The 22,972-nt window shown below is 43.5% G+C and overlaps 2 protein-coding genes across 2 annotated transcripts in view; both read right to left on the bottom strand.

The window, feature by feature from the left end:
• Positions 1–840: 840 nt before the first annotated feature.
• SAR1A (secretion associated Ras related GTPase 1A) lies at positions 841–11,052 on the bottom strand. The gene is made up of 7 exons (XM_019538560.1): positions 10,948–11,052; positions 9,876–9,950; positions 5,597–5,716; positions 5,224–5,289; positions 3,914–4,017; positions 3,199–3,330; positions 841–2,016 (listed from the first exon to the last, which is right to left on the bottom strand). The coding sequence occupies exons 2-7, from the start codon at positions 9,931–9,933 to the stop codon at positions 1,900–1,902; spliced, it is 597 nt and encodes a 198-aa protein (XP_019394105.1). The 5' UTR covers positions 9,934–9,950; positions 10,948–11,052; the 3' UTR covers positions 841–1,899.
• A 1,097-nt stretch (positions 11,053–12,149) lies between these two features.
• Positions 12,150–22,972, bottom strand: part of PPA1 (pyrophosphatase (inorganic) 1) — an 18,592-nt gene continuing 7,769 nt past the window's right edge. Inside the window, exons 3-11 of the mRNA XM_019538558.1 lie at positions 22,606–22,659; positions 21,565–21,684; positions 19,532–19,618; positions 19,086–19,212; positions 18,180–18,307; positions 16,437–16,522; positions 16,117–16,188; positions 14,091–14,128; positions 12,150–12,534 (exon numbers count right to left, since the gene is read on the bottom strand). Coding sequence (XP_019394103.1) covers positions 12,503–12,534; positions 14,091–14,128; positions 16,117–16,188; positions 16,437–16,522; positions 18,180–18,307; positions 19,086–19,212; positions 19,532–19,618; positions 21,565–21,684; positions 22,606–22,659 — 744 coding nt within the window. The 3' untranslated portion in view covers positions 12,150–12,502. The remainder of the gene's footprint in view (positions 12,535–14,090; positions 14,129–16,116; positions 16,189–16,436; positions 16,523–18,179; positions 18,308–19,085; positions 19,213–19,531; positions 19,619–21,564; positions 21,685–22,605; positions 22,660–22,972) is intronic.

The raw sequence follows: 22,972 nt of genomic DNA, 5'->3' as shown, positions 1-22,972 counted from the left end.
AGATTTCTGCTACTGAAAGGGGGCGGGTGGGAGGGGGAACAAAATCAGCCATCCATTCAAATTTTGCCCCACGGAAGGCTCAGTTCAACTTAGTGAAATGTGAAGGATAAAATATTTCTAAATAAGTAACAGCGTTGGACTCTAGGCCAGAATAAAAAAGAGTAAACACCATTATTGCAGCACATTAACCCATTTCTGATTGCAAAAACTGACCTGTACCCAACACTACACTATAACCCGTTACTGCAGGCTGCTTTTCAGTTGTGCTTCTGTAGAGAATGGATGGCAATGCTAATCATAACAAAAAAATTCAAAATGTCACAAGCTGGGTTGAGTACACAAAACTAGTTCACTGTAAGAGTATTACTTTTTCAAGTGGATGATCTTAAACGTTTGGTAAAACCACTTGCAGAAGTGACAACTCTCAGAAAGGCTGGGAAATACATTACTGAATATATTTTTAAAAGTGTGTTTCACTTCCCCTTACTAGGAATAACAAATGTTTGTGAAGGGAATAAAGTGCTAGGTCATCTTAGAGTTGAATCTATTTCCCACGTTACAGCAGTATAATCCCCACAGTAAACAGAATGAATGAGAGCACATTTTGATAGTATAGAACACACACAGCTGGGATTATTCTTGTTTCCATTTGTAGCAGTTCATGATAGAACCAATAAGTGGGCTAGGCAAGGGCGAGGGAGACATATGGTAGACAAGTTTTTACAAGATTCTCTCAGACACCTTTCACTACAACATATCAGAGTTCAAATCCTTCCCCTAATAAAGGGTGCTTGCCAGTTACTAGAGCTTTGATCAGTTTAAACTAAGGATCACCAACCCTCGAAGAGAAAGGCATGTCTTTATTTAACTGCAAAAGAGGCGCTCTAGACAGCAACGAAACTTTAGACAAAATCTGCCAAGTATAAAATAAACTGCTTTAGTCTACATTAATAAACTTAAGATATGCAAGTGTTGAACACTTTTCATGCTACAATAACCCCACACAACCACCTCATGATTTTTACTGTTATAGCACACTGCAACATTCCACACTGTAGAGTGAGCCCAGGAAACAGAACCTGCCACAGTAGAAAGACTGCTGATGGGCCATCACTTTAAGGACCAGAGGTTGGTAATTTAATTCAAAACACCTAAACATGAGGCAGCAACAAAAACAGGTGTGCTTGTGTGCCCTTTCCCTCCCCCCACCCCCACAAATAAAATCCCTGTGAATTTAAAAAAAAAAAAAAAAAAGCTTGATTGCACAAGTCAGTCAACAGCACCCTCTTTACGATCAGACAATGTGACACAGCACAACCATCCTACAGATCAGTTAAGCCCAAATCTATGTTTATTGAGGACTTCCATATCATGATACTTTGTTCAGTAATTTGGGAAATATCTAATACCATTAAATATGTTTTAAAAAACCCTAAACAGACTCTGGACCAAATACGACAAATGTTAAATTAAAAAGTTAGAAGGGACACTGCTTACATTAACACTTTCTTTAAAAAATAGAATTGCTTTCTTATTAAGTCAATTAGCCACAGTGGTGAGACGTGTTCTTTTTCAGCTGCTACAGTGCAGTGTGCTGAATTTTGCACCCCAGCCCCATTGTAACTGAAAGCCATCGTTTCCATGGGAAACAATGGCAACTAAAAGGGACAATTTGCACCTGTGTACAGACTGTGTTCTCTCCCAGTCATGTGGGGGAAGAAAAAAGAAAAAAAGAAAAGAGTTGTGTCACCACTGTGCAATAGGATAGCTGAAAACCAGGAGTCTCTTGGTCAATGCCAGTATGTGGTTGGAAAACCTTCCATGTTCTAATAGAAAAGTCCATAGGAAGCTGTGAACAGGATCAGTTCAGAGGAGTAAGACTCTATGTCTGTCCATTTATCAGTCAATGTATTGAGATAGCCAACGAAAGCCTTCACCATAACCTTGCCTTTTCAGCACGCTGCACATGAACACTTCCATGGGACGTGTATTCAGGTCTTTCAGTGGCACATTACCCTGAAATCAAGATAAAGTAGTCAGAATTCAAGCACTAAATTCACAGGTGCCAACCTCAACCTACCATGAGGAGGTGCCAGACTGAGTAGGAGGGCAGGGTCTCCATGGGGACCTGCCTGGGACCCCTGTGGAGAGCACACTCTGCTAGGCAGACAGGATGGGGCTGTGGGTGAGCATGGAGCAGTGTCTAGGAGCAAAATGGGCAGGGCTGAGATCTTGGGGCAGGGGCAGTGACAGTACAGTCCACGGCCTAGTCATGATCCACTTCCTGCACATTCCTGCCCATGGAACCACCACTCATTGCAGGGTCCAGTGGGGAGTGGACTGCAGCCCTGCCCTGCAATCCCCATCCCCACCTTGCTGCTGCCCCATCTCATCTGCCCAGCCATGTGCACCCTGCCTGTGGGGGTCCCAGAGACCCTGCCTGCATGCCTGCCCACTCCATCTGGCACCCCTAGCAGTGGGTGCAAGGCAGAAATACCCAAGGCTGGATAAAAAACAATCCTGCTTACCCCCACCTTGGCCTGCAACAGCTCACTGAACCTCCTTTAATAACCCACCAGCCAAAATAAACTGCCCACCCTTTAGAAGGTCCTACAAGTCCCAATATTAATAGCAAAGATATCAACCTAGACACCTAACTGCCCAAATGCAGAGCGCTAAAATTCTGGCAGTTGAGCAACAGGACCACTTAAGCAAAAACCTTAAAGGAGATAAATCAGTGCAAGCATTTCTCTATAAAGAGAATATAAACTGGTGCTTTAAAACTGCAGTACATAGAGTATATAGGTTGTGCACATTCTACAGGAACTGGATGCAGTTTTCTGCCCTATGTGTTTAAGCATTTGTAATAAGTTACCTTTCAACACTGCTGTTCATAACTGCATAAAAGCTTTTAATTAAATACTTGTACCCTTCATTTAAGTTGGATGAATAGTTCAAAAAAACAAGCTTCCAAGCTGAAACATTATTGTAATCTCAAATACCCACTCTCTACATTTAGCAAGTCTTAGCTCCCTAGAATTCCCACTAGCATTATTGTTTTAGAGCCTATCCTGATGTTATTTGAAGCGGTAATCTGGTCACCAATTCTTGACTTGCACTCCTGCTGAATTTTTTAAAGAAGCTTTCATTATGTAATATAGAACCCAAGTTTTACTAACAGCTCAAGCTCTTCTTTACCTTTCCTGTGGTCTGTCCATAAAGCCCAAAGATCTCCCGCAGTCTCTCCTCACTGATGGCCTCTGGTCTGTCAATTTTATTACCCAAGATAAGGATTGGCACATTTGATATCGTTTCATCTGTCATTAGTGCCTGTAGGAAAGACAGAAGTGTTAACCTCACGAATTAAAAAAAGTCATCTATAAAAATGTATTTCTCTGCTCCAATGTCAGAAGACGGTCATAAACAGTTGTCAGTTGAATTATGCTACTTTAAAGAAAACTCCTCTCATAAGAGAAATGTCACCGTAACAGCCTCTTCAAGACAGCCATCATCTAAAATGTGTGGATTATTTAAAAATCCTCAGGACATTCTAAAAATAGCTGACTAGAGCCCCTTGCAATGTATAAAGATTTAGTCATTTAAAAAATATTTATCATGCAAACATAATAAGAAATGCAACATCTTCCTGTGACCCTCCAATAGCTCATCTATCAACACCTTACTGGTTTAGTTACCTATTGCAAAAACACCTACATATTAGGAAATCAGGACGAACCTGAGAAAATGCAAGCCAAAATTTTAAGGGAGGGAAAAGAATGTAGATTTGAGGCCTAGACTTTGTTGTACACTAAGGTTCAGCTCAAAGAAGGGGAAGAGGAATTGTACCATCAACGGCTCAGACATAAGGGGGAAGGACCAAAAAAAAAACCCAACTATGAAATGGAAGATTTACATTAAGCTCAACTTTGGACTCCATGAGACGTGAATGATCCGCACAGTCCACCAGAAAGACAATACCATTAATCGCTGGCAAGTAATTCTTCCAAACCCGACGAGCTAGAATAAAAAAGGACAAACATCCCTGTGAAAATGCTATTTTGAAGAGATTCAATACCTACACCCCGAAGAAACAGCAGGAATCATTTCCCCACAATTCAAAGAGGCAGTTTAAAAGTTTCAGATGAACAGAACAAATCAAAGCTGCAAGGCAGCATGGGAGAAGTGTCAATTCTACCTTTCCCTTTCATTTTCTAATGTAAGGAGATTTTTGCCTCATACTCACTATTCTAAGAGTGCAGAAAGCAGGACAGGGTAGCGCCCTGGAGACTAACTGGTCCAGAGAGGCAAAAGCTTTCACAGACTCAATTGTCAATGAGCCAGAGCAGCAGTTAACTATTTTATGTAAATTTATTCTATCCAGGTTCTTATACCCAGCCCCTATAATTTATGCCTCTGAATCAAGAGGCACAATACCTAGAAAGCTTCTCTAAGCATTACAGTTCAAGGCTAGTCTAATTTGGAATGTTGGCTATAATGATGTTTAAAGGATTTAGAAAAAGTGCTGAACAACTAAGAAGGAAGGGATTTTTAGTTTAAAACAAGCACTACTAAAAGCCTGTTTTATTTCAGCGACTGCCATTTTCATAGATTTCATGGACATTAGGGCTGGAAGGGACCTCGGAAGATCATGGAGTCCAGCCCCCCACCTGAAGGGCAGGAAGTCAGATGGAGAGAAATTTTAACTAAGCATCTCATTCTTTCAATTGAGACATAAGTTCCATCAACACAAAGGACCCAGAGAAGACCCTGCACAACAGCAGACAGTCCAAACCTGGCATTAAGATTAAGGAAAAAAGCAGAAAAACTTTTCAGATCATCTTTAGGCATTCTAAAGAAACAGAGTAAGGTCTATGATTAAAATCCACTGCAACCACCTTCAGATTGCAATAGTCTAGTTCCATGAACAAATATGGTAAAAGGTGAGATTTAAGACAAAAGAGAACCAACTGAAAGTGTTTTTTTCTTTTTGCAAGCTGCCAGAACTGTATACTAAGATGCACCTGATACAGTAAATGGAACTGTAGAAAAATAAAGAGTTAACTTTGCACATCAAGGACATGTACAATTCTAAATGCTGGAATTGAGATTAAAAAAAATAAATTAAAAAAATCTGATCTGTCTAGACTAAACTTTAAGTCACTCAAACAAGTCATCATGAAACACTTTTGCTTCTTTTGTAACCCATGCCAAGTATATTCTTACCTTGTTCATGCCCACCCAGATCAAAAGTCGTGAAAGTCATTCCAGCAATCGTCAGCTCTTCTGATGCTAAGAAAAAGACATCTTCATTTAGCTCAGATGCAGCTATAAGCACCCCTACCTTTTTTAATGTGCATGCAAAAGATCAGATTCAGAATGTATAAGTAATCTACTACCCAAAGAATTACTGATGACCTCAGTTTCCACAGGTCAGTTTTAAAAGTCTAAGTCTTTCTACATTATAAGCACAAGACTGAGGCATCTTTCAAGTCTGCAAGTCAGTATTTCCTTGTACAAAACATTTAGAAGATGAAAAAAAACCCCCAAAACCTGTTTACAATGGACCCAGTTAAACTAGATCATTAGGTAAACTCACTTGGATGTAGTGTAGGGACATGCTGACCCAATCTGTCATCCTTGAGCATGTGCAGAAGAGTGGTTTTTCCTGCATTATCCAATCCTAAAAACACTAGTTTTCCAGATTTCTTGTACAATCCTGTATGGCGAGGGAAGGAAAGGTAGAAAAATCAGATTTTTGTTTTGTTTCAGATAGAAGTGTGATCCATATGGCTGTATTATATGCCAACCAATAACAACACAATCCACCAACTCCTAAGAATAATATTGTAAAATACTGTATTCCAAAATGTTCCAAGCACAGAGCATGAGATACACAACTGATGCTATGGTTATGTCAGGACTGTACAAAATAGAGCTACTACACTAGACATTTTCTATAAGCTGACTTTTCCCCTTCACCATGAACTTAAACACATTTCTATAAAGAATGTAATCTCTCAAAAAAAACAACCCTCCCCCCAAAAAACCCCAACAAACCTATGAAAGAGATGGCAGCCTGAGAAGAGTGATGCTACATCACATCTACGCTTAACTAGATCCATTTTAAAATAGGTGGAAAAAAAATTCTTAAGTGTAATGGGTTAAAATTAATCTGCCATCCAAGATGGACACTTAAAAATGAAATTATGATACCATTATTTAGCAGAAGATAGCACTGTGACTTGGCTTACCTAGGGAAGAATGTGAAACAAAATGATGTGAACATAGATAGTTCCATCAGTTTCTGTAGATCCTAACCTTTCATTAAAAAAATGAAACGAACAGAAACATCCTACTTTGTGACGATAAGTCATCCAAACATGAACGGATTTAGTGGGACTTCAGATCTGCAGAGACCAATACTGCCAGCACCATTTAAGAAGAGGGCTTGATCATCAGGAAACCCTGGCTACCACGTAAGAATTAGAAAATCCCACTGTGGCTGAGTGGAACAGGTGACTTCTGAGATTTCACAGGGAAGGGACTCATCAATATTATCACGACCCCTTATGTAGGCACTCTATGCATAGCAAAACCTGGTACAGTAGTGACTAGAGCACTCCATTGGTTGGCAACACTGGCTTGCCACTCCCCAGATATCCCTGCTGGGATCTCACTACAGAATCTTTTGCTTGGTGGGATGGTGCTGGCAGGACAGTCCTAGTAAAACAGTCTATTACACAGTGCTGAAATTAGGGCCAGAAGGTGACTTAGCTTTTGACAAGTTCTTTTGCTCCATTAAAACCTACTATATTTACTCAAATATAAGACATGTCCCCCTTCCCTGATCAGAATGGGGAAAAAGCACCTTGCTTTATATTCACATACAAAGTATAGGGGGATGAGCAGGCAGCTGCTTTGGCTCCAGTTCTGGCCCTGACCCCAGGTCAGGGCCAGAAGCAGACCCACAGCAGCCTACTAACCTCCCCTCTGCAGCTTCTGCTTCCCACTGCACACCCATCTCTCCCCCCCTTGCTGTCAGGGTCCTTCCCCTGCCCAGCCAATCAGCAGCACCAACACTGCCGCTAGGCCAAGCAAGGGCTGGGCTTCTGTGCTGTGCTCCAGGTAGGAGCAGGCTCCCAAGCAGTGTATGGTGGGGGGAGAGGGAGAAGGAGCAGAGGAGTGGGTGGAGCAGAAGGCAAGGGGGCCCACCTCCTCCCCTAGCTATTACTTTCCCTGCTGTAGCGAGGGCGAAGAAAGATTCAAGATGGCCCTCCAATATTTAAATTCAATACATGGACAATATTAACAAATTTATACATTTTGATATGCAAGGTGCTTTATGCAGGGGATTACCCATCATTAATACCTTGGGGAAGATGGGGAGAACATGACATCTTACTTCCACCATAGAGTATTCTGAACTTTATTAACAAAAGCTGTAAAAGCCTAGGTTTTATGGGGACTAACTCACCATTGATTTGATGCCTCTGACACGGTCTTAAGGTAACTGACAACTCTGATCAACTAGCAATCAGCTTACACCTTGGTCCCAAGGAGTTAGGCAACCCAAGCAGAATAAAAAACTGGACAGTAGAGTCTAAAACAGGGGTGGGCAAGTACTTTGGCTGGTGGGCTGCTTACTGAATTCTGGAGCTGTCAAGGGCTGCACATATTAAATTTTTTAGAAGATATAATTTTAACAAATCATATACTAAAAATCAAACATCAACTATAGCAGTTAACATTGTATTTTCAAAAAATTTTTTTGAATAATGTATATAGGCAATTGCATAACCGCTCAAAATTAAATCTTACTCTCATATATTGTACATGTGCGCGTGTGCATGTGCGTCTCTGTGTGTGAGGTGCTGCCTGTGTGCCAAGTCCCAGGAGCTGGGGGGTGAGGGGCAGAGGGCCCAGGGAGCATGTGCAACACAGCTCACCCGGGTAGTATGGTGCAGGCATGGCCCACCCCGACCCCTGTCTGGCCTGTGTTTATATAACACATCTGTACCTTCATTTTTCCTAACAATAAGAATTCAGATAGCTACTCAATATGGATGTGGAAGATTAGATTCAATTTTTAGAGGTAGCGGGGAAAGACAAACTGCAGTAATTTGATACAATATGCAGTAAAATAGTACAGAATGAAGCAGTGCATGCCCAAATAAGGAAAACAAATATCATAATTTGTACACATTTTAAGCTAATTATAACCTTGCCTTCTCCTACCACAAAAAACTTTTAAATGAGAATACAAACATACCAACTGTAATACCATATTTTAGAGGTGCACTGATACATTGGTCCGATATCCAATTGGTACTGATATAAAGAAAATTATCTATATTGGATATCGGCCTTAAGAGGCTGATAATTGGGCCGATAACTGCCCGTGTTGCACACAGCCGCAGCACAGCATGTAGGCAGCAAAGAGACAGCCTGCAGCATGGAGAGCTACCTCCAGCTGGTAAGTTGGGGGGGGGAGGGGGCACATGCAAGGGCACAGATCAAGGCCTTGCCAGGAGGGAGGCAGGCAGGCAGGCAGGCAGGGGGTCGGAGCTGAGGCAGTGGAGCCTGGCTCAGCCACTGGGAATAGGCCCCAGATCTGTGCGGGGCGGACTGGAGCCAGGGCAGTTCCCACCAAAGCCTGGGCTGGGTGGGGTGTGGTGTCACTGGGAGGGGTCTACAGAGGGGGAATGCAGCCATCCCGAAATTCACCCTAATGCCCTCATAACCCCCGCTCCTAGCAGCGCTGGCACCCACCTTGTGGCCAGGGTACATGGGAAATAGCCCTGGCCCTAGCCTGCCCTGCCTGGCGCAGATCCGGGAGTACAATTCCCCTTGCGCCCTCCCAGACAAGTGATAGCAGCAGGAGCTGATGGACCAGCCATGTGGCAGCAGCAGGAACCTCCTTCTGTCCCCAGATGAGCCCTGCTCCATCCCACACCTCCCAGATGAGCTGCTACGTCATCCCCCCCCCCCCCCCCCCCAGTGGGGCTCTTCGGCCACCCCCCCCCCCCCAACACACTGAGCACTGGTGAACTGCGGGATCGCTATGGCTTGAAATGCTGTCGACAGTGGTGGGGCCCAGCCCAATGAGCTACATAGTAAGCCATGAGCTTCTTGTCTTTAGATTAATGTCATACATAGCTTGTACTACATACAAGCAGGTGACAAAATGCTACTCAAGAGTGTTTCTGGAGTACCTGTGCTAAAACTTGCAGCAGTTTAGAAAATGAGATGCATCAGTTCTGACTGAACTAACTCTGTGGGTACTATATGCAAGTTCCTATACCTATGTTTAATTTCAAGGTCAGTTTTCAAAATTGCTTCTCACTTCTATGTACTCAGGGAGAACAGGATATGACAGTAAGGAATGGGGGGGTGTTAAGGACTACAGGGAGAAGTTGGGAAGAAGGCACAGAGCAAGGGGGCTACCACCCCAGATTTATTTCTTCTACTGTAGCAGTGGGAAGGGAACAAGTTCAAGACAAACTTCTAATAATTTGGTTCTATACCTGGAAAATTTATAATTTTCTTATGATTTTTTAGGTATGATATCCAATTACTGGGAGGGTCATCTTATAATCAGGGTTGTTTTATATTCCAGTGAATACTGTAAGTTTAGTAAGCATGTCTGCAAGAGGGATTGCAAACTGACTTTCAGCAAGATTGAGTTGCTCACCTTAGAACCCATGGAATCAAGCCTGCTTAGCCCTTAAATATGTGTTCTAGTTGTACCAGTAAGTTAGTAAATTAATCTAAACTCTTGCTTAATTCAGTTTGAAAGTCTGCTTGGCATCTGCAACAGCTTAACAAGATTCAAAACTATGTAGGTAAACCCATGTAACCCAGGCTTGCAAAATTACCTAGGAATTGCAGCACACTGCTGAAGCCATTGTAGATCCATTCAAAAATGAAAGACATTGCTGAAGATTAACTGCCTGGAAGAAAACACACACAAGACATTTATGGCTAAGGTGGCCAATGACACTTATGTGGCAGCCAAACAAAGCTGGTAGAGCACTCTCCTCTGCACTGGAAAGTTATTGACTGAAAGTGGAAGCTCAGGTACTAATGAAGCAAAAACAGGCTAAGTGTTCGACCCTGGCACCCCCGGAACGGGGTGAACGTTAAGAATCTGTGGTAGCTTTCACACACGTAATGCTGAGCCAACAATCCCTTTCCACAACCAGGGCCTCAGCCTGAATGTGCTACCAACAGCCTGTACAACAACAGGGTGGTTCTGTCCCATTGGTGTATTAGCATTAGTCGCTGTTAAATGGTTGGCAGGACAATGCTCCACTGCATTTGGCATCACACTGCTGGCGCAAACAACAGCTCTTTTCTGCTGTGCCTGCCAGCATCACACTCAACACCACGCTGCCTTTGGCAGTGTCGTCTCCTGCACCTGTTTCAATCATGTGTTAGGGGAAAGCAGGGCCCTATGATCCCATACAGCCCATGGCCCAGCTCCAGGAGATGCACCTTGGAGCCTCTTCTAGTTTCAGCATCACCAAAATAAACGAACTGCAGGGCTGCAGACAGGGGCAGCTGGTACACTCTGGGGTCGCCCGTTCTCCTTCCTCGCAAGCAGGACCCCGACAGCTCTGCCCGCAAACTGCGGGGGGGAGGGGAGGGGGGAGCGACCGGGGGGACAAGCCGCTACCAGGCGGCCCCAGGGTTGAGCCGGGCAAACAGGCCCCTTCATTTGGGGAAGCAAAACCAGCCCCCTCCCCGCGGGCCGCCGCCATCGCCGCGCGGTCAGGCGTCCCCCGCTGCCCCAGGGCCGCGGCCGAGCTCGGCCCCCGCGGCGGCAGCGCCAATGGGGCGCCAGGCCCAGATCCCGCCTGCGCCCGCGGTCACGGACGGACAATAGCGGCCCCTCCCCGACCACCTACGCTTTCCCCGGCCTGGCCCCCAGCGACCCACGGCCCTCACCGCTCCGCTCCCTGCGGCGCCCCCGGGCTGCGGCCGCGACTCGGTCGCTCACTTGCTCGACAGCCACCTACACGCCGGAAATACGTAGCATCGTCCCCCGGCCGCTTCCGGGGCGGGCCCGCCGCGCTGGCTGGGGCAGGGCGGGGCCGGACGCGCTGCCGCTGAGCGGTGACGTGTCCCGCCCGCGGGCGGGGCCCGGAGAGCATCGCCCCTCACTCCCGCCGCGCTGCCCAGAGCCGGCGCCGGGGGAGCACAGGCTCTGCCGCACGTCCCGGGGCAGATCTGTACCGGGAGCAGCCGTAGGGATCCCCCCCCCCGATGGTCGCGCGGGTCGGTCCGCTGCCCCCTCCCGCCCGCGCTCGGAAGCGGGCTGCACCTGAGGCAGCGGCCAGGGAAACCTGGCGGCAAAGCAGGGTCGAGCTCCCATCCAGCGCCTCAAGCTCCGAGGGCGAACTTTTAGTATGCCCCCCTTCGCCAGAGATGATGATGATAATAATCAGTAAAACTACTATTTTCGAGCCCCCTTTCTGTGCAAGCCCCAGGTAGCCACCTGGCTGGCCCAGGCCTGTGTCTAGCCCTAGCCCTGCACAGAGGGCTGTCCCCTGAAATGTGCAAAACTTTCCACAGGGCCATCATCTTACACCCCAGCTAATACAAGTCAGAGCCTCTTAAGGGAGCTCTGCTTCTGAAACTCGGGCAGATTGAAGACTGTTTGCAAACTACTGGGGCAGAGCTTGCAAGTGATGCAGTGCAAAGCACCCCTGTCAAAGCTGACCAACACCAGGCAGGCTGTGTAGTTCATGGGCAAGATTTTTGGCAATTGCTTTATTTAGAGCACTTGCAAGAAGGGTTGGTGAATTTCTGCAAGCTGCAGCATTATTCAAGCAAAATCTTTCTGCATTTTGACTCTAGTTAGTGTGCTAGAGCTTCTTAATCAACTGCCTGTCACACAAACCAGGCCTGCTGCCGTCCATGCACGTTTCTCCAGGCCTAAGCACTTTTCCAAGCAGAATTACAATGACTTTTCAATCACTGACTGAAAATACCACAGTCCCTCCTGTGAAAAGGTGCAGTGAATCACAAGGCAAACACAGCTTTTGGCTCCTCTTGAGAAGTTTGTTTAAGGCTTACACAATTTAGACTGGCATTGTGTATGGGTGGCAGAAGAGAGGCTAAAAAAGGAGGCTGGAATCCACAGAATGTTTCTGAGCAACATTATTTTATTCTTTACTAACAGAGTAAACATACATCAAGTATTTCTACACCCATTTGGACACACCTGTGCACAGAAACAGCTACTGTTTGATGTACAAGGCTATTTTAAGACTCTGCCTAGCTAGGTTCCCCCTCCCCTCCAGACAAATAATTCCTTTCCGTCACTTTATGACCTTGGTACATCACGATCAAGCTGCATCATTGACAGATATGCAATTAGAATAAGTTACATATGTAAGACCTTCCCCCCACCATGGAACATGAAACTACTGCTCATCTATTTTTGCAGGCATGATTTCTGATGGAAGAGTGCAGTCATTTTAAGATTCATCTTTGGGTCTTAGTTTCTCTGGTAATAGAACCATTTGTCCACTATGAGAGAGAAAGAGAACACACATCATTACTATGCATTGGAGTCAAGTTGAGCTGCACACTTGCATAATACCTCAGTGTTACAGAAGCTACTACACCAAGGTGGCTACTAGGAATGAATTTCTTACAGCTGTGCTCTCTAATATCTGATTTCCATGGGGTTGCATCCCCACCAAAGTGCACACTATGTTGGCAAGAAGCTGCATGACACGACCCCCACGCAGCACTGAACAGGCCTTCCTCTTCTGGTGTGGCATGGCATAGCAGCAGCCCACAGACAGACGGGCATTAGTCCCTGAACCCATTTATAAACTAGTAACTGAATATTCTTTATGAAGATACATGTCCAAGCATGCTCAAAATTAAACAAATATTTTAAACAAACAGAGCAGGCAACAATTGGAAAAAAAAGCATTAGAAGCTCTCTAGAGAGAGGAGTAATGCTTTTCTGATAACTGTCATATTTACTACTTCCTTCTTTCTTTCACTTCCTTGGCCTAGCTTCACTTCTTTAGCTGACTTGCATTTTACTTTGGTACTGGTATTAGGTACACTGCTACTAAAAGCCTTCCCCTACATCAGTTTTGGTTAAAGGAAAGGAGTGTTCTGCTACCATCAGCTCCCTTCAGAGCTTCTCCCAAAGCTCAAGAAACCTGCTAAAGCAGACATTTCCTTTGCTTCTAAATAGAGCTGTGACATTCCATTTTTCATTTTCACAGCACCAGCGCATGTACCAATTAGGAGTTCAAGGCAGGGGGACAGCTATTCAGATGTCCAAGATCAGTAGTCCTCAATGAGGGGGGCTGTAGCTGGAACCTGCATTCTTCCTGCATCTGTTCCCAGTCCATATGCTCCTCCTAGAAACAGGCACTATGGGGAGATGGGACTATCCCACACCCCTGTTCCTGGGAGAAGCATGCAGAGTTAGACTGGGAAGGGCTATAGCAAGAGTGCTCTGGCTGCAGCCCTTTCCATTGCCCAGCCAGAAAAGTGAGGCTGTGCTGTGGAGCAGCCTTTACACCGCTCTGCTGGAGGGGGTCAGGCCAAGCGAGAGCAGCTCTTTACACAGCCTGGCAGAAGAATCTGCCTAGGGTGTCCCCACACCCAGTTAAGACCACCCCATCCTTCCCCCACGCCACCCTATCACAGGAGCAGGGTTTTTCCCCAAGGTCCAAAACTTATGTTTCTGGTTCTGTCTGCCTTATGTTTATCAGAAAACACTAACACAGGCAGGAACACCCTGGCTAAGAACCACTGAGATAAGCAGAGGCAGTACAATGGTAGTGTCTCTCAACCAGGGGTTGAGAAATTTGGTTAAATTTAAAAAAATTTGGAGGGGTGCCCTAACTGAAATATTTAAGACTCCCTGGTCCTAGACATAGCGTAGCTATAAACAAGGCCTTGAGTTCTAATAAGCATAAACTTGCTTTGGCTTCAGTTTAGCACCATATTTAATGTTCAGCTCTGCTATCAAGTCCATATTATTTTCCTACTTACAACTGCCTAAAGGAACTGTCAAATTGGATTCAGAATGAGATGGGCATCTCAAACCTTACCTTCAGGTGGTATTGGGTTGGCAACTCCACAAGGTGGTGGTACCTGTAATGACAATTGTGTTCAGGGCTGTCACTTATGGAAGGTATTACGGTTCAGACTGCATTAAGATCTGAGACCAGTAGTTTAAGAACACAAAAGCAATTACTTTACGAAACAAACTTTAAAATCCAAGTTCATTAACTGTGAAGGGATCCACACCAGCCAATACTGTTCTTTTTTTCTCTTCTGTTCTTACTTTGTTAAACACTGTGAACCTTCGGTAGTCTGTACTTCAAATTCCAGTTAAAGCAATAGAACTAGCTCCATGCAAGACAAAGGCTTAGCTGTGTGAAAAAGTGATTCATTTCCCCCTATACTTTGGTTAAGTTGTGTTCTCAAGAGGCATCATTACCATGCTAGTGTGTATGCCGTTTTCTTTCTGTAGCTTAGGAAAAAAAAAAAAACAACCTCTGTGTGTTGGAATAGACCCTTAAAATGAGTGCTGGGTTCAAGGCTCAATACTCATGAGAGTTTTCTACTTACTCGGTTAAAGGCAAGACAAAAAGGTATTCTAGCTGGTGACATCTCCAATTCAGATTCTAATAAAAAATGCTTCTCTCACACTATTCCAGGCAATTCACACTTGTAACAACTTCTGGTTTTTAGAAATGTTGTAAACCTTTCTTTGCATTTATAATGGCTTATGCTTCCACTCCAAACTTGTGGAAAGATTCTCTCTCTTCAGATAAGGACAAAGGTACATTTGGAACTGTTTCATAATAGGAGGGGACTGCACAGCAGCTGGTACCTTGTAACAGTTACAGGTGCAGGAACAGGGTGCAATACCAATGTAGGAACACCGCTTCAACTTTAATCCTGTATGAAGCAAGGTTAAAGTTGGAACAGTTTAGTTTACATTTATATCACTCCCATTTTGTGCCACTGTAACTGTTACAGTGTAAAATCCACTGCACGCTGTACAGCACCAGCTTCTCTTCTCCTTTAAAAATCACTGTAAGTGTACATTTGCCCATGCCCTTGAGGTTGTTCCTACACACCAGGCATGTTTATGCAAGATGCTTACTGCAGAGTTGCCTAATTAGCTCCACAGTAAATGTCTCAGCATCTACACATGTGGCCCTATTAGGCCACAGGAAACTAATAAATTCCATAGCAGGTTAGTACTTGTAAATATAAGTACCACCCTGTGGCAGGGTTTTTTCCATATGCAGCAATGCACATGTAGACACTGATGGGGCTGCCTGGTGGCTAGCCCTGCAATGGAGTACCCTCATGCCCCAGCCAGCCTCTCTGCAGCACACTGAACCAGGTCAGAGCAGCCCCAGGCTGGCAGGCTAACCCACTGGTCCCCCTGCCAACCATGGCTGCTCTGATTCGGCTCAACATGCTGTGGTCCCAGGCACGTGTATAAACACAGCACCCGTGAGCAATGAACTCTGATGCAATACGCCCCAAAGTTTATTGCTGCACATTAATATGCATGTGTAGATGCACCCACCTTTAGTACCACTTTAACAGAAGTTCCTGGATAGCATGTTACTTCACAGACTTAGGATGTCTCAGTGAAACTTCAGGACTAGGATTCCTCCCTTGCTTAAAAGCTTGGATTAACAGAGCAAATTAGAAATGCCAAACAATACATTTGACATGAGGCACTTCAGGCATCAGAAGTATGCTTTTTGGCAGTGGTTCCATCTCCAATGTCTCCAAAAGTGCTTATCATGTCAATTTTAAAGAGAGATCCTTAAGAGTTTCAGTCAGCTAAGGAATGGAATCTCTTCTGAAAGATTAACAAGGCAAAAATGACTCTGAAATTAGAAGGGCAAACAGTACTTGTGTTTCTGTGTACAGATTTTTATACAGCAAGTTCGTGCTCAGATTAGTCATCCAGAATAACTTCAGGAAGTTTAATGGGCTGTTCCTAATAGCAAAACAGTTTCTTCAGCCACCACCCAACCCAAGGCATTTTCATTTTCTCTTTAATGTCACTGAAGCAGTGTTAGACATCCAGCTCAACTTGTACTCACCACTTCTGCAGTAGCTTTTGCACATTCTTGGGTACAACAGAAAGGACTGTCTGACACGGTTGTATTTGTACTAGAAGAGAGGTCAGTTTCAACAACATTAAAACACATTTTGTCCCAAATGTATTGGTCAATGGAAAAATTAAGAAACAATATAAATGTTGCTAAATTTAAAAAGAAAAACACCCCACACCCAATGCTTTCATCACAGTTTTGATTTATCTGTAAAAGAGTAATACAAAGTTCTACAGTTGTGAAGGCAAATTTTACCATCATTACCTTAAACTTAAAAAAGTTTGTAACACAGCAGTAGTAACCTACCAGTTGATTTCTCCTCCATCTGTTTTTTTAGTTACTAGAGCTTTCCAGTATTCATGAGTGCTTTGGATTACCTTAATTGCAAAATCCTAGGATTTAAAAGTAAAATTTTCACGTTACACATAAAAGAAAAAAAATTAAATCAGAGTCAGACAGATTTACAAGTAGATCTTTTTGAAGATATTTTAAAAAAAGGGGTGGGGTTCCCCTCCCCACAGTATTTTTGTCTTCTGTCAGTATTAGAGAGGCAACTAGAGTTTTTAGGAAGATTAGGGTGATACAGTGCTGGTTACTGTAAAGAAACAAACAAACCCCTAGTCATTAACTGTGCTTGCTCCAAGCAATTTATAAACTGAAGGATTATGCAACTGTCTTGTCTATTTTAAAGATGGGGACATACCATGTAAACTTAGGTAAGTAACTTGTAATGTGGCTAAAAAACTGAATCCAGATCTTTCAAATCTCAGACTAGGACTCTTAGAACACAAATCTATCTTTCCTCTCCCCTCAGTTTCCTAGGTAGGGGGGAGGTCGAAGTTTGCCAACATGTGTTGGTCGATTCTAACTTAATCTTGATTTTTCCCCAACAGCCATGATAAATCTTTATACAAGAGTGGTCTAAAAGCCTAAAGGGCTAGAGAACAGGATAGAAGAGCTAATCACCTGTTAAATTTTAGAGACTAATGTTAAAAAGTGTTTAAACCTAAAGCAAAGGAAATTACCAGTTAAGCCAAAGTTGCTTTAAGCACTTTTGTGTTTAAAGAAACTTGACACTCAAAATACCTGAATTCAAGGTTTTTCTTTCCTCTTTTAAGCACCAGTCTAATACACAGAAGCCCTTCAGTAACAAGAGATCCATAAAAGGAGTACTAGTAGTGTGATGAGATTACAGTCAAAGCCAGATGAAACATGGCGTGACTATGGTTAAAAAATATATATTTAACATTTTACTGATGTAGGAGATAAGTGAAAATGAAGGAATGATGCCTAGACAAAATCTTTACCTCAAGCAAGTCAACAGGCAGCTTGAGACACAGGAATAACAAAGTTCCAGTAACCACTAAGAGCTAAGGTCAGCTGCTTGATTACTGCCAGTTAGCACAACACAAAGTCTAAAGGGAAGAAGTGCACACAAAGGTGACAAAACTTAAGTCATAATGAGTTGGCTGGGTGCAAGTCAGATTCCCAGGCATAAATTATAGTAGCCTTAAGCATTCTTTATATTACTTCCTTTTCCAACAGGCTCTACTGGCACAAGAGCATGGCACAGAAGAGGGGAAGGAAAGGGCTGGCAGGACAGAGAGAAACCAAATTATACACCCCTGTGTTCTAGTTATGGTGCAAGACAGTCACTGCTAGAAGCCTGGGATTTACTATGCTGAATCTATGCCAGAGACTCCCAATACTGAAAAGACCCATGTAGGTGGCAAAGGCAAAGTGGGGGGTGGATACACCTAATCCAGTTCCAACAGCTGTGTAATGATAAGCAATTGCACTGCCTTTGAGCTTTTGATTCCTATTTTGTCAACATACAAATTCACGCTAGGAGAAACAAGGCCTGTTGTTAGAGTAGCGGGAAAAGAATACAATGAGTAATGTCCAGCCCTGTGAATGAAAAGAAAAACCATTAACTCTCTTATCCAATTTAATTTAAGTATATAATACTTCCTGGCAACCACCTATACATCCTCATCAAGCTCCACTGTGATGAACAATCAGAATGTGCCTTACAGATGAGGCATTTACCTTGTCTTTAAATTCTTCATTGAATGCAAACTGGTTTTCTGGCTTTCCATCAGGTACCTTGTACCTTCTAAACCAGTCTATAGTAGCTTCTAGGTATCCAGGTTTCATCCTTCTGACATCATCAATATCTAACAAAATAAAAACCCTCATATAAAAATCACATAAATAGGGACCATCTAAAAGTGCTACAGGCAATTATTTTGTCCATTTATCTAGTGGATGTGAAGATAAAAATCAACTTTTCGCAGGTTTACTATAGTGCAATAGGAAAAATTTTAGGCTACCTGCAGCATTTCCTTTTTAGTGTTATGCTTAGCCATCATGAAAAGTCATCTGACTCTCCTAAATAAGCTCAGGAATACTGACAAGACTCATTATCTCTCTTTTCCAGTTGAGAGGAAAATTCAAGAGACACAAGCTTGGACTCTGAATGTCCAGCAACTGACAGAACATTCCTTAACGAGAGTGCTCAGGAAGAAAGTGAAAACTGTGCCTTGTGCCAGCAAAAGTTTATGAATTTCAGGCATGCAATTCACTAGTGGAGGAAACAGTTACCATCTTTTCCCTCCTCTCAGGTTGTGGCTGTGCAAGGACAACTATAGCACTATGCTAAAGCAAAGCAACCTCTAACTGGTCTGGTCAGCACCATCCATTTCTAGGGATATGCTGATCCTGGAGTACATGAAAAATCAAGGAAGGGATGTGCTCAACTTACTCTGCAAAGGCCACCTCGAAGTAGATTGCCACATTTTTTACCTATGGATTTTAAATGCAGATTTTTCCAGCCTAAAGGATAATGCTCTTGAAGATACTCAAGCAGAAGAAGAGGGGGGGGAAGGAGGTACACCCCACAATACCAAAGAAACCCCAACAAAATATGTATCTGTTCCCTCCTGTTATACTTACTATTATACTTGGCTGCTTCAGGATCTTCAACATTGATTGCGATTATTTTCCAGTCTGTCTCCCCCTCATCAATAAGCGCAAGCGTACCCAGGACTTTCACACTGATTACTTCTCCTCTTGAGCATACCTATGACATTATCAGTTATGTGCACCAAGGTGCTCAGAGATGGCCAAAAAGAACTCACAAATCAATAGTTAAACACCCTAAAATAGGGTAAGGGGATACAACACTAAAGAGATTAGTTCCATCTTATCAATGATTCAAAGCCACACTACCTGGTGACCATTAGCTTAATTCACAGATTCATACAATTCAAGTTAGTGTTTAAGATAACACATTTTGGTATCCAATCATTAACTGAAGCATTAAAGACAGAAATACAGCAGTCTTTGAGGTCAGATCGTTATGATTACAGTTCTAAAAGAGATAAATATTATGCAGTTACCTTACTTCCAATTTCACACACATCAATTGGATCATTATCTCCACAACAGCCAGTATTTTCATCTTTATGACCTGGATCCTCCCATGTCTACAAGGCAAGAGAGAGCCATAACCCCATCCCCCAAAAGAAAATTTAGTGAATGGATGGTTCAAGGTTTAATTCAGGCAAGAAGCAATAATCTTGTGAAGAGGCTTACTTAAGATGGACTGCTGCACCTATTGGACTTCAGTGAGAAGAGTCAGTTTTGGTGCTGCTGAAGTGGTAGCTACATATGCTTCCTCTTATATTTAACCAGTTTCTGTAAATTAAGGACTCTGGGTTCAGAAAACCACATTCCTACATCCACTTTCTCTCTCTGGTCCCTTTCTTCACACTCCCTCCCCCGCCCCTTTTTTGGACTCCTTTCATAATTTCCTCTTGGATAGAGAAAGGGTACAGAAAATTAGCTTTAATACAGAATGCTTATTTTTTTTGGCTGACAGCCAGCATAACCTCTGTCCTCAATCCCTCCTTCAGAGTGTAAAAGGCTTCTGAATTTACAGCAATAGCCAGACACAACTCAGAGAAACCCATGATACATAGCATACTGCTGCCTTTAAGTAGGTTACTTGGTTAGCTAGAAGGCATAGTTCCTCTTTTCATAGATTTCACAGACATTAGAGCTGGAAGGGACCTTGGAAGATCATCGAGTCCAGCCTCCCACCCAAAGGGCAGGAAGTCAGCTGGGGTCATAGGATCCCAGCAAGATAAGCATCCAATTTGCTCTTGAAGGTGTTCAATGTAGGTGCTTGAACCACTTTTAGGGTGGGGTATCCCTTCTAAACTCTAAATTCATCCTAGAGGCCAAATATCAAGTCTAGTTTCTAGATGTTTCTTTTGTTGTAGGAGTTGCATAAGCCTGTTTACACTGTAAACTGCATACCTACTTCTCTCTTGAGAATTCTATTAGTAATCATCTGTGCTGCATCTAAAAATTCCTCATTAGCTACTGCAACTACAGTCTGAATGGATCTACAGTATGGGGTTCATAGATGTAGGGTCAGTAGGGACCTATTAGATCATCGAGTCCAACTCCCTGCCCTGGGCAGGAGTAAGTGCTGGGGTCTGATGACCCGCCAGGTGTCTGTCCAATCTCCTTTTAAATACCTCCAAGGAAGGGGACAGCACCACCTCCCTTGGAAGTTTATACCATATTTTGGCAACTCTCATTGTAAATTTTTTCCTGATGTCCAATCTGAATTTGTTCTCTTCCAGTTTGTGGCCATTATTTCTAGTTACTTCAACAGGTTCCCTGGTAAACGCTGCATCCCCTATTTCTTTCTGGCCCCCCTGATAAGTTTGTAGGCGGCCATAAGATCACCTTTCAGCCTCCTCTTGTGGAGGCTGAAGAGGTTCAGGTCTCCCAATCAGTCCACATAGGGTTTTCTCTGCATGCTTTTAATCAGACTAGTGACCGTCCTCTGAACTCTCTCCAGGCCATCCACATCCCTCCTGAAGTGCGGTGCCCAAAACTGGATGCAGTACTTCAGCTGCAGCCTGACCAATGCTGCATAGAGGGGAAATATCACCTCCCTAGATGTACCTACTTGGCAATGTTTTGGAGTGGAGGCCGCTTTAATGCTTCCAACCTGATCCCTGTACCACTGCAATCCCTCTCCCCTGTGCCACTACTACTCCCTACCATGCAGTTGCCATGTTGGTAAAGCCCTCTCACAGAATCCCCCCAGCTCTGCAGGCTAAATCTGGCCCACAGGCCACAGATTGTTGACCTCTGCTTTAGAAGATCTTCATAGATGTTAGGGCTAGAAGGGACCTTGTGAGATTATCAGGTCCAGCCCCCTGCCCAAGGGGCAGAAGTCAGGTGGGGTCACATCACCCCAGTAAGATGAGCATCCATGCGTTTCTTAAAGGTATCTTATTCATTTGGTAGCATTTAGACATTACATAAATACATTCCAAATGGTGGTTGATGAATACCTAGCTCCTCCTCACCACTAAGAAAAATTCCAAACCATACATGTACATTACAATACCTGCGGGACTGCACCATAGTTCCAGATATATCCCTTGTAGGGAAATACGTTAGCAACATAACGCAGCTTCCCTTTCTTCACATCTTGTTTAATTGGGTTTAAAGGATCCTTTGTTGCAATCTAAAAAAAAGAGGCAAGAGTTGCATGCAAGTATTTTTATTGAACTAGGTGAAGATTTTCAGAAGACAGCAGGACCTAAGAAACCATCTATTTATTAATGGCTGCTGAAGACGGAGCAACTCTCACTGAGGTCAGTCGGATCAACTGGGTTCTTAGTGCCCTTCCAAGTCTGGCCATAGGCAGATGCCAAAACATGGCTTAAGACTTCATTAGTGGCTTGGGTTCCCTAGTACAAGATAAGTATTTTCCACAATAGATCACTTTTGCCTCTTGAAGTTGCTTAATACAAACTGTCTTGGTACTCTATGACAAGACTTTAGTTGCAGATTCAGATGCAGTCTGTGAATTGTGGCTCTCATACTTTGTGGGAACTAGTCAGGAACCATAGGGGAGACTACTCCCCGAACACCTGCCCTTCTCACGAGGCATTACAGTACTGGTTCTTCCTTACATCTAAATGTGCCTGTAGCAATTCCAACAACCTAGCAGGTAGGTGGAAGTTAATCCCTTTCCCAGAAAATCCTCTTACAAGGGATGTCAGAGGCTGAGGCAAGGGGATCACAGCTCCATCCAAGATCTTGGTGATGGAACATAGCTGCACCCCCAGGAGTAACCTAGGCTCATTCAGCGCATCATTCCAACATTCAAAAAAATTAAGAACTGCCCACACACTGGGATTAACTGGCAGTCTGCCACAGTTATTGGGCCAGTCCTGTCTGCTTACGGAGCTTTAATTTCCATGATATTTGCTTACTCCGTTATCAGTAAAGCTTGTGATAATTCTAGATTTATAACTTACATTTCTAGGTTTTAGAATCTAGAGTGTTTAACAACATAAATCTAAAAGATCACTGAAGCAATGAGACTTCCCAATTCTTTGCTGAATTTCACTTTAAAAGAAAAAAAATGTAGTCTAATTACCTCCATCTTTGCATTCGTCCATCGAGGTACTTCCACAACCATGTTGAACAAATTCTGAAGGCAAAAAGCAGATCAGTAAGTCCAGAATGATAAGTAAACCCTATATATTAAAAAGGCTTGTAACTAGTTCACTGCAGATTGTGAGAGAGTGCTTATGCTAAGCAAGGCCTAGCATTTAAAAAAAATGCACTAAAACTCCCAGAATGCTTCAAGGAGGTTGAGGAGTCAGCGACTGACATTCTGGTAATCACTTTCTGACCCTTAGATGAAAATACTGAACTTCTGACCTTTAAACAAATGATAAAAATAGCAGACATGCCGCTTACATTGTTAAGAATAGGAAACTGCATGGCTAAACTGCAGTGAC

Source organism: Crocodylus porosus, unplaced genomic scaffold, assembly GCF_001723895.1.
Source record: "Crocodylus porosus isolate Cpor-Errol unplaced genomic scaffold, CroPor_comp1, whole genome shotgun sequence".
Lineage (NCBI taxonomy): Eukaryota > Metazoa > Chordata > Crocodylia > Crocodylidae > Crocodylus > Crocodylus porosus.
This window is presented reverse-complemented; position numbering and strand designations above follow the sequence as displayed.

Coding starts and splice junctions, on each gene's coding strand:
- SAR1A (XM_019538560.1), bottom strand. CDS start 9,933: ATGTCTTTCATTTTTGAATGGATCTACAATGGCTTCAGCAGTGTGCTG. Junction 5,290..5,596: donor TGTCCCTACACTACATCCAA/GTGAGTTTACCT, acceptor TCTTTTTCTTAG/CATCAGAAGAGCTGACGATT. Junction 4,018..5,223: donor TCTGGGTGGGCATGAACAAG/GTAAGAATATAC, acceptor TTTTTATTCTAG/CTCGTCGGGTTTGGAAGAAT.